Source organism: Cotesia typhae, unplaced genomic scaffold, assembly GCF_013202065.1.
Source record: "Cotesia typhae breed Kobodo isofemale line unplaced genomic scaffold, CoteBio_Ctyphae contig_50, whole genome shotgun sequence".
NCBI lineage: Eukaryota > Metazoa > Arthropoda > Insecta > Hymenoptera > Braconidae > Cotesia > Cotesia typhae.
This window is the reverse complement of record NW_027423758.1, coordinates 2,398,612-2,415,534: the sequence shown is the minus strand read 5'-3', so window position 1 is coordinate 2,415,534 and position 16,923 is coordinate 2,398,612. Positions and strand designations below refer to the sequence as shown.

General features: G+C 31.9%; 2 protein-coding genes across 4 annotated transcripts; one reads left to right on the top strand and one right to left on the bottom strand.

Annotated features, from left to right (window-relative positions):
• Nucleotides 1-54: 54 nt before the first annotated feature.
• E(bx) (nucleosome-remodeling factor subunit NURF301 E(bx)) lies at nt 55-14,994 on the bottom strand. 3 transcript variants are annotated; one of them, XM_074249826.1, is made up of 8 exons: nt 14,542-14,994; nt 8,088-13,108; nt 6,662-7,107; nt 6,270-6,529; nt 2,731-5,443; nt 2,349-2,544; nt 2,168-2,252; nt 55-2,083 (listed from the first exon to the last, which is right to left on the bottom strand). In XM_074249826.1, exons 2-8 carry the CDS (start codon nt 12,162-12,164, stop codon nt 1,881-1,883), a joined length of 7,980 nt encoding a protein of 2,659 aa, XP_074105927.1. In that variant the 5' UTR covers nt 12,165-13,108; nt 14,542-14,994; the 3' UTR covers nt 55-1,880. The 3 variants fall into 3 exon arrangements, with proteins under 3 accessions (XP_074105927.1, XP_074105925.1, XP_074105928.1); XM_074249824.1 differs by lacking the exon at nt 14,542-14,994 and adding an exon at nt 13,215-13,543; XM_074249827.1 differs by lacking the exon at nt 14,542-14,994 and adding an exon at nt 13,215-13,543 and having other exon boundaries at nt 6,270-6,496.
• On the top strand, nt 13,954-16,148 carry LOC141531814 (aminoacyl tRNA synthase complex-interacting multifunctional protein 2). Its single transcript, XM_074249838.1, has 4 exons — nt 13,954-14,444; nt 15,001-15,150; nt 15,222-15,432; nt 15,713-16,148. The coding sequence occupies exons 1-4, from the start codon at nt 14,280-14,282 to the stop codon at nt 16,084-16,086; spliced, it is 900 nt and encodes a 299-aa protein (XP_074105939.1). The 5' UTR covers nt 13,954-14,279; the 3' UTR covers nt 16,087-16,148.
• Nucleotides 16,149-16,923: the final 775 nt, after the last annotated feature.

Genomic DNA, 16,923 nt, shown 5'->3' with positions numbered 1-16,923 from the left:
ATTATAAAATAAAATAATTTAGTATATTGTGCAGTAGAAACAATAAAAAATGAATTAAAATTAATACAAATATATTTATTATAATCTATGTAGTATAAGAGCTTTTTTTTTACTGAACATTTTTACATGATTTTAAAAATTCAAGTTGTTTTTCGATTATCACGAATCAGCTTTAAAAAAGCACAGACTACAATTAAAATAAAACTTAAAATTATATACTGGCACTAATTTGATGTAATTATTATTATAATTATAAATTAGAAATTAATCTTGGCTTTTTTTTTTTATTAAATCATTTTTTTTATTTAACATTGTGTGCACGTGTGTACGTCACAATAGGTAAATTTGTTAAATCGTGTCCCTGTGTGAGATTTAGCATATTTAATATCTAAATTAATTTTAAAACTAAAAACATTTACACTGTTGATAATTAAGAAAAAATATATATAGCACTTATAATTAACTCTAACTTATACATAAAAAACTATAGTTATTTATTAATTTTGAAAATGAATAATTCAATATTTTTTTTTCTTAATATTATCGCAGATTTAATTGAGTTTAATTATTCTTCTTTATTATTAATTATCGTTATTATTGTTTAAAAAAATTTGTTCGCCAGGCGTTACCCTAGAACATGAATTAAAAATACTGTACATAGCTCATTCGTTAATTATTTTTATAATTATTATTACCTTAATTAACACAATATTTTGTTTACAATTTTGCGTACTCCTTATTTTGTTTATTACTTTAATTTTTTTCAACAAAATACCAAGATAATAATAATAAAGAAAAATATCAAATTATAAAATTGATTTTAACAAAACGATGATATAATTTTTACATTTTTAAAAAGGCAATCAATGTCATTAAAAAAATGAAAATACAATAATTCAAGTGATGTAAATAATTATTGTTTTGCATAAATCGTTGGCTGCAATTGTTTACTTATTTATAAGTATTAACAATACTACCTCGAGTGTATTGATTTTTGAAAAGGGCAATTTTGTGATAAAAATTTCCAAAAAAATTTTTCAGATGCTTTAACATCTCTTATTACTTTAAATTATAATTATTATTATTTACAAAGTGATTTGTTACTTAATTAAATCATTATATTTTTTTATTAATATTAAATTTATCGTTTCGTAGATATCTTACAATCTAACATGTTATCGTTTATAAACAATTGCATAGAAAATTTATGTGATTAAAACAATCTCAATGAATTAATTATTTATGAGCATAATAAATAAATTTGTACAATTTATTATGCACGCTCTAATTATTTCATTATTATTTTTACTTTAATATTAATAATTTATAATATTATAGAGGGCACGAAAATTTGTGTACGATGTTAGCTATTATTTTATATGTACTTTTTTGTTTAATATCATTAACATGATCATTACGGTGTTAATCGTTAATTCTATAAATTATGATCATGATTTAGAAAAATTTTTTTATAGACACTATTATTAAATAATTTTTTTATTATTATTATTATTATGTATTAATTATAATTATAATCCTATTAATTTCAATTTGAACAAAAAAATATAATGTGATATTACAAATATGTTTTAGCGCCGCGTGAATATTAAATAGAGATTATTTGATCTCTTGTTAAATTTTCTTTAACCTTTACATCGTTGAGATTAATATTAATTTACACTAAAAAATATTAATTAATAATATATTTTTTTTTTTTTTTTTTTTCATTTTTTTAAACATTCACACGACTCTAATAAATAAAAATAATTCATTTATTTTAAATTTAAATATTTAAAATTTTAATTCTTGAATTTATGCAAAAATTATTTTTAAAATCACTCAAGTGTTTATTTATTTATTTATATTGAAAACTGTTGTATTTATTTTCCTTCAGAAAATTTTTCCCGTAAACTCTTGATTTTATGGACGAAAAATGTTTCCAGCGACTCGGCACACTTAAAGAATTGCGACTCTTTTTGATTGTAGTAACGACAATTGTCAAATATTTTCGTCATATCACCGATAAATTCACTCAGTTTCTTGTATGATCTGCTGTTTATCCTGAATTCAATCGTTTGAAGATCTGTCGATATAAATGTATTTAATTAATTTTTAATAAAAAGAAAAAATTTTTTTTTTAATTTTAAATTAAACAACTATTATTTACCCATAGGTTCTTTTATTATTTTATAATAATCCGGCGCTTCAGTTGGATCTACGGGTTCCATAAACGGCCATGCACTTTTATGGGCCTGTAATTAATTTATAAATGAATGAATAATCCATAATTTTTTGTTTTAAATTATAAATTTTATTGAAATGTAAAAAATCTCTCAATTGATACACACCTGCATTTGCTTAATTAGTTTCTTCAATAAATCAAAATCTTTATTATCAAGGTTTTTCATATTTGCAAAATTAACTGACGAATTTTTTTGGCAATTAGGGCAAACATATTCATCAATATTATCAGCTTCAGACTGTAATATTCCAACACAACGACCGTGGAACCAGTCTTGACATTTATCACAACAAATGTAGAATCTTAAAATAATACAGTAAATTACTTGACAATAAAATAAAAATTCAATACAATAATTGTCGTACAAAAATTAATACAAAATAAAAAAAAAAAATACATCAAAGAAAATCAGCTAAGTTACAATAAATAAATAAAATAAAACTTAAAATTAATAATAATATTAGAATCAAGTAAATAAAAAGACTTACTGAGATTCATCATAAGGCTGCTTGCAAAGACAATACAGCTCTTGTGTATCTCTAGCGTGTCGACACTCAGTACAAACAAATTCTGAAAGTGATTTACTCATCTCTTCGGTGATGCCAACGCATTCGCCATGGAACCAATTATTACATAGATCACACCCAACGTAGAATTTAGTTTCATCGTAAGGTGTTCTACATAAGCAATAAAGTTTTTCTTTTTTCAGACGATTCGGCGTCGATGATGATCCACCCGGTGGAGTATGATGAAGATGACTTGGAGCACGATGCTTTTTCGATTTACCCCCGCTGCGACTTGGACTGACCTGAGTAGGGACCTGTGCGTTGGCTTTGCGTTTAGCGCTTCCAACTTTTACCTCGTCCTGTTTATGCCGCTCAGCCTTGGTCCGGGTGGTCAATTCCGCTGATAAATCCTTTTGGATGTCAATCTGTAATTCCTTCTCCAGCAGTGCGCGTTTTTTCAATATATCCTTTTTGAGAAGTTCTTTGTGACGAAAAAGTAGAACTTGCATGCGAGAATGTACCTGCTGCTTCTTACGTGCTTCCTGTGAATCTTTCAACTTTAATGACCGGTTCCGTTGAGCTGCTGCCGCTGCTTCGTTGGCATTCCCGGTGCTGTTACTTCCAATGGCGTTGCTGTTAATGCCGCTGTTGTCCTCAAGTAATTGCTTGGACACCATCTTGGGGGATTCCTTTGGCTCTTGTTTTACAATAATCTTCTTGCGTGGTGTCTCAGACCACTCGTTACTTTTTTCATTTGTCTGCGTTGAGTCTCTTAGCGCTGTCGACGGTGTTATTGATCCAGCCGCGGCTGTTATTGGTGTACCTCCAGGTGCAGGTCTTTTACGCGAGGTCGTACGTGCTACTGGTGTCGTATGTTGGTGCTGTATATTCGACACTGAATTTTCAGCGTCTTTTTTGCTTCGCTCGCGATAACGTTGAAATTTTAAAAGTTTTTCAGTTATCTCTGGATTTAAATTTTCCTGCTTCAAAGCTGTTCTCACCGAATGTTCAATAAAATCTTCCGTTACTGTAAAAGTATCTTTATCTTCTTCATTTTTAACAGTAACTTCTGTTTTAATTGTCGTTGGTTGTTGTCCATTAGCCAAAACAGTTCTTTGGGGCTCATCTTCAGAGACACTTGTTCTGCTGACTTGTTGAACAACGACTTTGGGTTTGTCAGCTGGAGCTGGAGCTGGAGCTATTTTAGGCATATCTAAATTTTTCTCAACTTTTATATGAGTTACTGGTATCGGAGTTTTTACCGGAGTCAAAGCAGGCGCGGGAGTAGCTGGAGTTTTTATTGCTATAGGAGTTTTTGCTGCAGTAGTAGTCGTCGTTTGTGGCGTCGTTGGTGTTGATTGAGTCGCAGGTTGAACAGCAAGATAAATTTTAGTAGGCCCTAACACACCTTGTTTACCGGTAGTTTCTTGAGCTTTAACTAACTGCTGCTTAACTTGCTGTTGAACCATCGCCAATTGCTGAGGAGTGAAATCTGCACCCTGGAGACCCTGGAGAACTATTCTGGGACCGTGAGTCGTTCCGATGACTTGGGCTGTTACGCATTTTATCACAGTACCAGGCGGCTGTGAAGCGAGTAATGAGGCCTCTGTACCCGCAGGAATAGATGAAGTTGGTGTAGTAGTTGTTGCCGCGGTTGTTGCTGCTACCGGAGTAGTTGCTCCTATCGGTGTAGCAGCTGGTGTCGCTGGTGTTACATTATTAACAGGAGCTTGGACCCTAGTAGTCACTGGTGTTGTAGGTGCTGCAGGTGTTTGACTTGCGACTGACAAAGTTACCGTTTGAGCTGCGATCGGAGTTTTTTGGATAGCATTCGTCTTCATAATTATACCTGGACTCGCTGAATTTGGTATGACGATTTGGTTACCTGTGGGTGCACTCCTTATAATAACTTGGTGACCACCAACGGTAGCAAGCTGCGCTTTGCCACTCGCTAATTGTTGAGCTAAATTTGCATTATTAACTACTATTTGATTCGCATTGAGAACCTGCCCACTTGTGGTGATAACTTGCCCTTGAAGCTGAATTTGTCCTGAATTAGCCATCACGATTGTATTTTTCTGCGGTGTTAGAACACCAGTCGTATTAGAAACTGCGGCCATTGGCACAGTCTTGATCCGCGATGTCACTGGAGTCGTCGGTTGTATCTGCGGACTTTGAACTATACTTTTCACCAAGGTACCTTTGGCAGGTGTCAACTTAGTCGTTACTGTTTTGACATTAGACTGCGGTGAAGCAACAACCGTAGTCGTTGAGTTTGGCGTTGTGACAGTAGACGCAGCGATTGTAGGAGTTGTATTTAGTACATGGAGTTTACCATCAGGCATTTGAACTAACTGTTGGCCTGGCATCAATCCACGTACTTGCAATTTACCGTCAGGTCCACGTAAAATTTGAACACGTTGCTGTCCTTGTTGAGCAGGTGTGCTGGGAGTACCAGTTTTTATTAGCGACTGTTGATTGAGAACTGCGGGTGATGATGTTGTCTTCGGTAGAATGCTCGTTGGACCAGACACCATGCGTGTTGTTCCATCCGCGGATTTAGTCATGAAGATACGACGAGTAATTGTTTTGTGTTGATTCGGTGTTGTTAATAAAGAAGTCAATTGTGATTTTCCTTGAGAAGTATTCGGGTTCACTGGTATCGCCACCTTTGACACTACTTTAATTGCACCATCTAAAAAAATTTAATTTGTTGGGATTAAAAATTTTTCTGATTAAAAGTAATTACATTTAATAATTTTAATTGGTAATTATTTACAAGTGGGGTCAACCCCATTTTGGGCCACAACTAGGTGAAAAATTAACATTTTCAAATTTTTTTTTATTTTGCTTGTTTTTACAGCGCATTTATGATAAAAAAAATAAATAAAAATTTTGATTGTTTTTTTGCCTTCAAAAATTGGAAAAAATTTTGACTTTCATCTTTTTGGATAAAATTTCTATGAAAAAATACTTTTTTAAAAATTGCACTTGTAATTCTTTTAAATTTGTAGATGTAGAATTTTTTTTACGAAAATTTTTGATAATTATTTCCAAATCGGGTCAAAAGTATTTTTGGCCATTTCTAGGTAAAAAATTAACATTTTTTTCATTTTGATTGTTTTTACGACGGATTTATGGTGGTGATATCGAAAATCTCATGTTCTTTGATAAACTTTGCATTTTATCTTTTTTTGATATATTTTTTTTTGAAAAGTACATAAAAAAACGAACAATTATAAAAAAAAAAAAAAAAAAAAAAAAAAGTTGAACATCACAATTTTCTAAAAAATGTATAAATTTTTTTGAAAATTTGTTAAAATTGTGATAATAAATTTTTTTTACTGTTTATTTTTATGTATATTTAAAAAATATATATCAATAAAATCAAATCGAAATTTCGTTAAAAAAAATAAAAATTAAGATGATTGACCCCATTTGCGAATATTTACTTTTTAATTTTTTTATCTAGAAAATTAGACTACCAAAAATACTTATTGAAACAAAAAAATTATTTTTACCTTGATTGGTATTAGTTGTAACTTTAAGAAGCTGCGGCGATGAATTTGAAGGATTTTTAAGAGTTTCAAGAGCTCGTTTTTGTTGATGAGCAGCTCTTTGCATCCTCAATTGCTGTTCTATTTTTTCTTTAATCTCTTCAGGCGTAGCTTTACCACTAACTTGATCACTCGAGCCCGCCAATGATCCACGGTTCATCACACCACTCTGAGGTCCGCCAGATCGACTCCTAGTAATAATCTGGGCATTAGCCTTTTCTAACCTATAGAAAAAAGACACGCCAAAGTATTTTATGTGTTAGTTTATTCAATTAGAGATTGTTAATTGTGGAAAGGAATGAGTTTATAAATCCCAAAGCGTGCATTAATTAAAAATAATAATAAATAATTTTTACCTGTCTCCATATTGCTTTATTTCCCATAAATCAAGTTTGTCTTCATCAACCCATTCTTCGGACACCTGCGGTTCAGTGCTCTGTGGTGACTCTGGACGCTTACGTTTCCTCAGTCCACTTCGTATGGATGTAACTTCGCGAATTTGTTTAGGAAGTTCCAGCGGAATGACAACTTTTCGTCGTAAATATTGTACTCGATCCATAAACTGTCCTACATGTCGGTGTTTCAAGATCTCCAGCGACATTATTTCAGTGTCAGTAGTTATCTGATGTTTTCCGTCAGCTGACAAAGGCTTAGCCACCATATCGTCCCACCTCAAACATGCCCAGAGTATTCTCAACTGGAGTGCCGCGGCTGCTAGTGATTTTAGACCGACTGTACGGTACAACCAGCAGGTTTTGAACAAGGGCCTTGGACACTGGTACGGCCACACTGACATATTTGCCTGTAAAATAATAAAATAATTTTTAATTTAAATTATTAGATAAGGTAAAGTATCCAGTAGTTGATTGAATAATTTATTATTATTATGAATCTAATTCATCAAAAGTCTCTGTAAGAAAATTAATTATGTATAAGTAATTAATATTTGTTAATTATTTTTACTCCTCTTTTAGTCATGGGTTTATATCATTCGGCCTGTTCCTTGGCATTTAATATAAATAAATAAATAAATAAATAAATATTATTGAATAATATTAAAAATAATACTCTGAATATTTTATATGTTCATTTAAAAATGAGAAATATTTATATTTAATTTTTTAATTACATTTTTTCCCCTAAATTTTCAATTATAAATAAAAAAAACTCAATTCAAAACGTTCAATAATTTTTAACTACACTAAATTTTAGCTATAAAACTTGCAGTAATTATTATTATTATTAAAGATTAGAGTGCTGTTAAAATTATATGGCCCCAGCTTGTTCAAGTTCTGGGTACCACTTTTAAAATTTGAAGGTGTAAGACGCTAAAATTTAATATAAAAATTATAGTTTATGTCTTGGCAAAAAATATGTATTATTTAAAAGACTATTTCATTGGGTGGTACAATTTTTTTTTTTAAATGATGATAAACTTTTTTTTTTTTTTCTCACTGTTTGGTTTACGATTTAGTAACTTTTTCATGAAAAAAATAGTATCTATCGGATATATTCTCGACATGTCAACTTTTAAGTTAAAAAAATGTGATTGTTTTGATTTATAATTGAAAAAACTTACAGAAATCAATTTCTGTATCATTAAAATAATTATAACATGCGCATATTACTCATAATAAATATACGAATTTTGTATTACAAAAATTCGAAAAGTTTGTTGAAGTACTGGTTTAATTTTTATAAGTGTTCAAGTACTGGGTACTTTACTTCACTCAAAAAGCACAAATTAGAAAAAATGTAAAAATGTAAAAAAAAAAAATTTACCTTAGCTTGAGCATGGAATCCTTGAGTTGGAATTCTACCAGCATTTCTTGATAACTTTCTAAGCTCGTGTTGCGGCAACAACAATATACTCCTCTGCTTAGCCTTGGTGCAGAAAGTCGAGCAGAGTGGATACTTAACTGGAGCACGTTTCTTTCTGTTGCGTTCAGCATTGGTGACAGCAACTTTTTTCAAGTAAACTTTGCCTTCAGTACTGACTGTCGAGTAAACTCTGACAGTTCCATCAGCACTGAGTTCCTTAGCAACAGAACAACGTTGTACCGTTCTACCACGTTTGTTAACAATCGTCAGCTTGGAGCCAGCATTGTTGTTGGGAGATTTTTCCTCAGCTTCAGATTTAATCTCATCAATTTTTTCAGATTTAACATCAGTACTTTCAACATCAACGTTATCATCTTCCAATTTAACGCGCTTAGCTTTAGGACTGTCTTTTTCAACAGAGACATTTGTTGCTGGAACTTCTTCAGTACAGTGAGTTGCTGAAGCGACAGCCGATTCAAGATCACGTTTGATTGCGTCCTTGTTCTCCTCCTTAGTTGGTTTAGTAGGAGTAATCTCTATTTTTTTGACTCCCGAAGATGTGAGCGTCACCAATCCACCAGCTGTTTGATTATTATTAAGTGCGTTTGCACGTCGTAATAAATTAACAAGATCACGCTTGAGTCTGGCTTTCTGTAAACAAATAGGCGAGTAACAAGTTGAATTTAAACTTTGAGGTGTAATAGGTGTCTTAGCAGCGGCTCCAGTCATGTTACAATACCGGGAATAACAACTATTCCCTTTGCCTATCTTCATCGCTGCAGCGTACTGGCTTCTAACTTGCTGGATACGTTTAGCAACAGTGATAAGCATTTCTCTTACTGGCGGTGCAAGAGATTTATTAGGCATTTTACCAGCTAAGATACTTTGAAGCGATGTGTTATTAGACTCTTCATTATCATCATTATCGCCTTCATCTTCAGTTTTAACAGCTGAACTAGCGTCGTGTTTTTCTGTCTGCGAAAGACGCCGCTCTTCCAGTACTTTTAAATGAGCACGACGTGATAAAAATTCATCGATCCGGGTTTTTTTAGCCACCTTTGGATAATGTAATCGTCCTGGTGTTGTCAAAGCTTTCATGACATCAATCTCCTCAAATTTATCAATAACAGGAAAGACTTTTTCTATTTTCATATTCTCCAAAAACGGTACCTTCAATTTTTTATCTTCTGACTTAACATCCTTTTCATCCTTGACTTCAGTCTTAATATCTTCTTTTTTAACATCATCGGTGGGTTTTTTGTCAGCCTCTGACTCAACTTCTTCCTTAATGTCCGGCTTAACATCTTCCTGTTTGACTTCCTTGGGCGATAAACCGTGAACTTGCATCAAATAGTCGTAAGTAGGTGGATCAAGAGCTAAAATCTTAAGCCCATTCATATCACGAATTTGAACCATTATTTTTTGCGGTCCACCTTTTAATCCACATTTAGAAGTATCACCGCATTTGTAACGACGACTTGCGGATATCCATAGCCATCCCCATTGTCCATGAACACGGTACTCTTCGCCTTTTTGCTTCCAAACTTGATGTTTCAGTCCTAATGAATACTTTACAAAGTTAAATGTCAATCTATTACGTTCTTCTTCGTCTTCCTTTTCTTTTTTCTCCTTTTTGTCCTGTCGTTTCTTCTCCTCTCTTTCCAAAGCGGTAACTCGTTGCAGCTTAACGTGACCCAATTGATCATGCCAAACACTTGCGAATACAACGGATTTAATACACGCCTGAAGTACAATAAGAGCACGAGCGAAATCTCGGGGATTGCAGCATGAGCCCACAGCTGTAGTCCATGGTTTTTTCAGCAACGGCCAGTTAGTGTGCATAAACGGCGCTTGAATAGCACTCTCCAGCTGAAGAATTGTTTGTCTTATGGTACTTACCAGCAACGCACGTGTACCCGTCAAACTTCCCACCCATTTGAATTCTGACGCTGGAGTAAGTGAAAATTTATGCGACAAATGACGTTTTTTATCGCGCTCTTCATTCCTCTGTGGCTTATTCAATGCAATTGGATTCGTAGTAAATTGATTGACATAAGATTTATAATTACAATCCATACCAAGTTTGAATAGGTGAGTACCAGTGGCTATTTGATGAGCTTTCTGGCGGGTTAAACGACCACTGTCAGCACTGTCATCCTTAAAACTCTTTTCCAATTCATTACCCGTGCGTCTTTTCAAATCGTCCATATTAAAAGTACGCGGAGTAAGTGAACCAGTTTTAGATCTAGTAACAATAGTGTGTTTTTTACCATCTTTACCAATTTTTTCATCCGGCTCTTCATCGTCACCCATTTCTGACGGTGGATTCGACTTGGCTTTCTCATTACTATTAACATCTTCAATTTCATCTTTAGCTCGTTCATTTTTACCAGCATCACCAGACGTCTCAGTTTCGTCAGTTTTTTTATCAACTTCACCAGACTCTTCACGTTCTTTAGCTCTTTTTTCCTCTTCTTCTTTTTCCTTCAACTCTTTTCGTTTCCTCAAAATAGCTGCATTTTCCATCTCCAAGTACGATTTTTTATTCCCTTTATATTGATTAGTAATTGTCTCGGTTAATTCCATTTGTTTAATTATTTCATCTTTATAATCTGACAATTCTCTGTATAATGCAACTTCCATTTCCGTTTTGTCGAGAGAATTCATCAGCTCCTCAAACTGTAATGGAGAACTGTAATAATAAACTTTATCGTCTTCACTCTCAACAAAAATACGTCGAGCTAAAAACCAGTATTTGCGACCATGTCTATCAAAACCCAGGTGCTCTTGACGACACAGCAGCCCGTTTTTCTCGACGTCTGGGATGCAGTCAACAACACCAGTGACTTTATGTGCCTTACACATGTTGCATTGCCAGTCTTCCGTGGGTACATCAACAAGTGGTGGTTCAACACACTCCAGATGAAACACAGCTGGACAAGTTTCGCAACACAGTAAATCTCCCAGGCGATGACAAACACGACAATGGTCGTCGTAATGCATTGCACCCTCGTGAATTAAATCTTCTCGTACTGGATTTGTTATTAAAAATTGATCTGTAAGAAATTGCAATATTTTAATACGATTGTCAATGGATGAAAATGGATATTCAGTGGTCTGTAAAATTTGTAAAACAGACTGGTCAAAATTTTTATCACTTTCGACGTAAGATCTCAGTACTTCTGGCCAAGTCATTGGATCAACAAAGTACAGAGTTACATTTACTGAGTCTTTTTGATCCAGAGGACCAAAATGTGTCTGCTGTGAGTCTTCTTCTCGCAACAGCGCCTTTATCAACTGGATATGAATCTCCGCTAAAAGATTGGTCTGGTCTTCACAGTTAATTGCCGCGCAAAAATCTTCAAACCTGAACATTGACAAACGTACGAGCGTACGAAAATGTCTCAGGACTTCGTAGATAGACAAACAAGGCATAATATATTCATTAGCCAGCAACAAGTCTTCTGATGACTTGGGAAGTTCCAGTGGTGGTAATTCACGATGTTGTAACCACAGTGGCTCAGGACTAGGCGGTCTCTGTTGGCTGAGCAAAGACTTCCTCGGAGTACCGCTGTTATTGCTGAAACCAGACAGTGAAAAATCACTGTCGCTGGACGGATCTGGTTCCTCGATTGATTCCGAGGATTCGACATCGCTCGGCAGTACCTCGTCTTCGACTTCACTCTTTTCACTGGATTCGTCTCCAAAATCCGAGCCGTAATGATACTCCGAATCATGGTAATCAACGTTAGTGTTGTAACCGCGTCTTGAATATGGACCAGCATGTCCACCTTTTCTGGCTTTTCCTCCTCGTTGTTTCCTACTTCTCATACTACGTTTGCTCGACTCGCTGCCCAACGGAGAATTAGCACGTGATGGTATCGGCGTACTTGGCTGAGAGCTTGGAGTATCCGTACCCTTATTTTGTAGATATTTAGGTTTTTTACAGTTTTGCATTTGAAATTTTTTCGGACGCTCCATCACCACCGACTTAGGTGGCCGACCTCGTCTTTTGGTACCAGTACCTCGGCCCGTCATTTTGAATTATTTTTAAATCTCACTTTAAATAACGAAATATTGTAAATTACACTTATTTTTTTAAATTAAATAAAAATAAATTTGAAATCTAAATTAAAAGAAAAAGCCATATACAATAAAAAAAAAGTCACAGTAATATTAAATGTCACTTAACACGTGGCTTATGAAATCCCGCGTTTGTAAACAAATACAATTGATGATATTGTAATAATAATAAATTGTAACCCATATTTGTACTCTGATCTTAGCGCCATTTTTTTCCACATTTGTGTCTGTCACGTGATGAAATATAATATTTTCATGGTGTCCCGTAAAAATGTTAATATTTAACAAAATATTAAAAGTATTATATTAAAATATTGAATAATTATTTATCAGTAATCATCAACCGGTTGGTGTGTGATGCGCAACAAAAAAAATCAACAACAAAACGTCTCACTAACGCACTCTTGATTTCACTTGTGTGTTGTATTGGTTGGTTGTTGGCTTTTAGGCTGGCGTAGCTTGACGAGACAAAAACCAAGTTAACGAGCGAACGTTTGGTAGGACGCGAGGGAACCTGAGCTGTAAAGGGGGAACTCAATATACAATCATTTACTGAGGCCCCTCAGAGCTATAGTTTAGTAGTTTCACCAACAGCAGTTGTAAAATCCCTCCTGATTGGTTGATTATAACACCGCCATTTTATACGTCTAATTAATCTACCGGCTGATACACTGTCAATAAAATTAATTTTATAAAATTTTACCAATTAAATCCAACAAATAATATTGATAATTTTGTATGATATTATTAATGTTGAGATAAATCCATCCAATCTTGTGATATTTTTATTTATCGATCAATTCGAGTGCACAAGCGTCGCCCAATCGTCTTCGACGACTTCTACTTGGTCGCCAGTACTTTCCTAGATGCAACTCTAGGCGGCGACACTGGGGTTTCAACTGAAAAAAGAAAAAATATTTTTTTTTTTACCAACACTGCTTTACCTTTTTTTTTCTAACCACACTTCCTATCACCTATTTCTGTCACTTTATTATGACTTATTACCTGTCAACCTAATTTTAATTGTTTTGTAACACTGTTGATATTATTATTAACAGCTATTTTATTTGATTTCTGATGAAATAAAGGCGTAGCACTGTCTTGTTAACCCGCGAAAAGAACGCAGTCTAACCTTAGTTACCATCAAGCCTCGCAAGAGGCCACTGTTTTATTTTATAATATCAATTAAAATATTTTTATTACTTTTAACAAACCACTTAACATTTATTCATCCACTATTATTATTAATTATCATTTATTTTAATTTATTACTATTTACTTTTTTTTTTCAGAGCCTATTTGTTTGTTATTAACATGTAATATTGACGAATGTATTTTTTTCCACCTCCTATCAAGAAAACTGCCACCTGACGGATTATTTTAATAATTGTAAATATATATATTTATTTATTATTTTGAATATTTTCTTTCAATCAGGTATTTAAAATTTTTTTTAATAATTATTTTAATTAATTACAATTTTTAAAAATTAAAAGAAGTTAAAAAAAAAAATTAATTCATTTTTGATGATTTTACATCCGGAATTTTCCCGCTAAATTTAAAATATTTTTTTTTTATTTCAGTTAAAAAAAAAATAATGAAAAAATAATTTCTAAGATATTAATAATTTTTTTTTCTGTAATTATTTTAATAATAATTGAAATGATCAATTAAAAAACAGTGATTTAAAAAAAATTTCGAATTACGTAGTAATCCGCCATGTTTTTTTGACAGCTCCAAAGTCAAAGTGTCAAATAAAAGTGAAAGTTATTAAAAATTTTTTAGTGATTAAAAAAAAATTTTTAATTAATAAAAAAATTACTTTAAAAATTTTTTTAATGTCAAGTAGTGATAAAAGTTATTTCAATTGACGATAAATTTAATAAACAGCCATATTGAAACTTAGTGGGGGTTTTCGCGCATGTAAAATAAAATATGGCTGCGGTGAAAAATTGAAAAATTCGAAAACAGTTAAAAAAAAATTCATTGTGGTAATTAAAAAAAAAGTTAATAAAAATATATGTGATAATAATTAATACAAGAGTGTAATAAAACGTAAATAATACAAAAATGACGATTATGTATGAAATGAAAGCAATAATAAATCATAACACAGTAATTGAACGAGCGTTATGCATATACGAGATGAAAAATATTCATGACGATGGCGACTCATTGAAACATAAGTGCACAATTGTCTCCGAGGTTACTGATGAATTTTTTAACATTACAAAGGTACTTATTTGTATAAATAATTGTCATTTTTGAGGATTTAAGATTTATTATTGGTGACGATGATGAAAGGTGATAGTGTTATTCTAATAATACTTACACGTGGTAGATCCATGGCGTTGTAAATGTTTATTAATCCCGCAAAAGATATTTAGGTTCAACGACGACGTTGGCGTGAACTCTTCCCGAAATTTAAACGGTCACTAATCACTCGATCCGAGTAGAGAGAATATGGTTCTCACTGTTGGCTTGATCGATGTATCTCTTCCATTACACCCCACCAGATTTTTCATTTCCTGTACAAGTATTTATATAGATTATTCAAAAAAACAAGTAAAACTTAAATAAACTAATTAATTATGAGGTTATTTTATAAATCATTACCTGGAACGACTGGCAGATAATAATAATTGAGATACGAGTGATATATAAATATGTCAACATTGTTTACCGGTTTAACCAACATTTCTTTAAATATTTATTATTTTGTATGGTTAATTCAATAATTGTAAATAATAATTTATGTTTTTTTTTTTTTTTTTTTTTTTTTTAATTTCAGGTTCCGTTGGCCGAAGTTAAGGCATTGGAAGTGAGACAGGAAAATATTCTAGCTCAATTAGCCGAACTTAAAGAGCAAGTTTTAAATTTGTGCAATGTTCTTAAAAATAATACTGACACTAAAGCACCACAAGCCAAAAGAACTAATAGGGTAAATTAAATAATTTTTTACCACAAATTATTCATCAAATATTTTTATTAATTATTTTATTTATTTTTCAGACACCGGTTACAGGAAATTTGGTGATAAATGTTAATCCAAAAAAACCTTGTTATTCTTTGATAGCTGTCAAAAAGCTCTGGGATGACGTTGACCTGCGAATATCACCTCATCATCACTGTAGTATATTTTCTGAAACTCTAGCAGGGTTTGAAATGAGTAAGCCAAGCGATAAAGACAGCGTGATAGATTTATCAGTGATATGGAGAGACGGTAGATTTTTTTTCAATTTCTAATCTAGGTTTTAATAAGACTGAAGTTACCAGACACATGACAATCTTTTGATTTTCCTCGAAAAATAATCTAAGCATAGAAAATTATTTATAAAAATCTCATTTTTAATTTTTCAGAGCTTCTAAAGATGAAATTTTTCAATAAAATTTTCTTGCTCTAATTTGTTTGTTTAAAAGATTCTCAAAATGATCAGATGTCTCTCAATTTCAGTGTCATAGGTTTTATTGAATTTTGTGATCATAATTATTAATTTTTACAGTGCAAGACACCCAATTGATTGTCTCTGGATTCAATAGCCAGACTGTGTTGGGAGAAACAAATATCTTGCGTTACTTAGTACGACTAATTGACAATGAGAGTTACGAGAAGACTCAATCTGTCGCTGAAACGCTTAAAATTGACAAGATACTAGACTTAGCTTATGAATTGACGCACCAAAACTTGCCAAAAGACAAACAAACTACTTTAAATATTCTGGACAAACTACTAGGAGCCAATCAGTGGTTTTCAAGTAAAAGTTTATTTAATATTGCTGACATCGCTGTTTGGTCTGCTGTTAAACAATCTTCTCTTCAAAAATTACCTTCCAATCTCACTAGTTGGTACAAAAAATGTGAGGGTACATTTTTATAATAACTGAAATAATTTTTTTGTAATTAAAATTTTTTAACAATAAATTACAGTGTAATTTATTATATTTTATTTATCATTGAATTTATTTAAACAAATTTTTCGTTGTTTTTGAGCAAGTTAATTCTAATGATACATTTTAAAATTCATTAGTTATATTTCAACCCTCAAAAGAACATTCACACGGAAAAAAATTAACTGTAATAAATAATAGTTGATTTGTAATAAGTAATTATCAACTGCTAAAAATTACCATTTCAAACTGTAAAATCTTGATTTTAATAATCATTATGTAATATTTATAATTTAAATGCTACAGTTTATTTTTTTCCGTCCAGAAATAAAAAAGAATACATTTTTTATTTATAGCATTTATTTACTTATTTAATTCTTTTATCTTTTATTTATTTATATATAAACTTATAAGGCATTTTTAAATTCTAAAAAATATAAATAAATCATAAAATACATTTGAACTAAATACTTGGGCAGTGTTTGTATAATTAATATATTTATTAAGTTACCGCGATCATTATCAGGCATTCCTTTCTTAATTTATCACTCTAAATAGTAATAATAGTTGAATGCTTTGTAAAAGCATTAATAAGAATATAAAAAGATAAAAATCAGCCTTTTAGTAATAAACTTGATTGTTATTACAGTTTAAAAAACAAAAAAGAGAAACACAAATACTAGTTTATAATTTAGCTACCAATAATTGTTGGCAATTATTATTTAAGAAAAAAAAAAAAAAAATAGAAAATATTAAATTCAGTCGATTAATATTGCATATTTACACTTATTTTAAAAAATTCATTAATTAATAACTTGTTACTAACA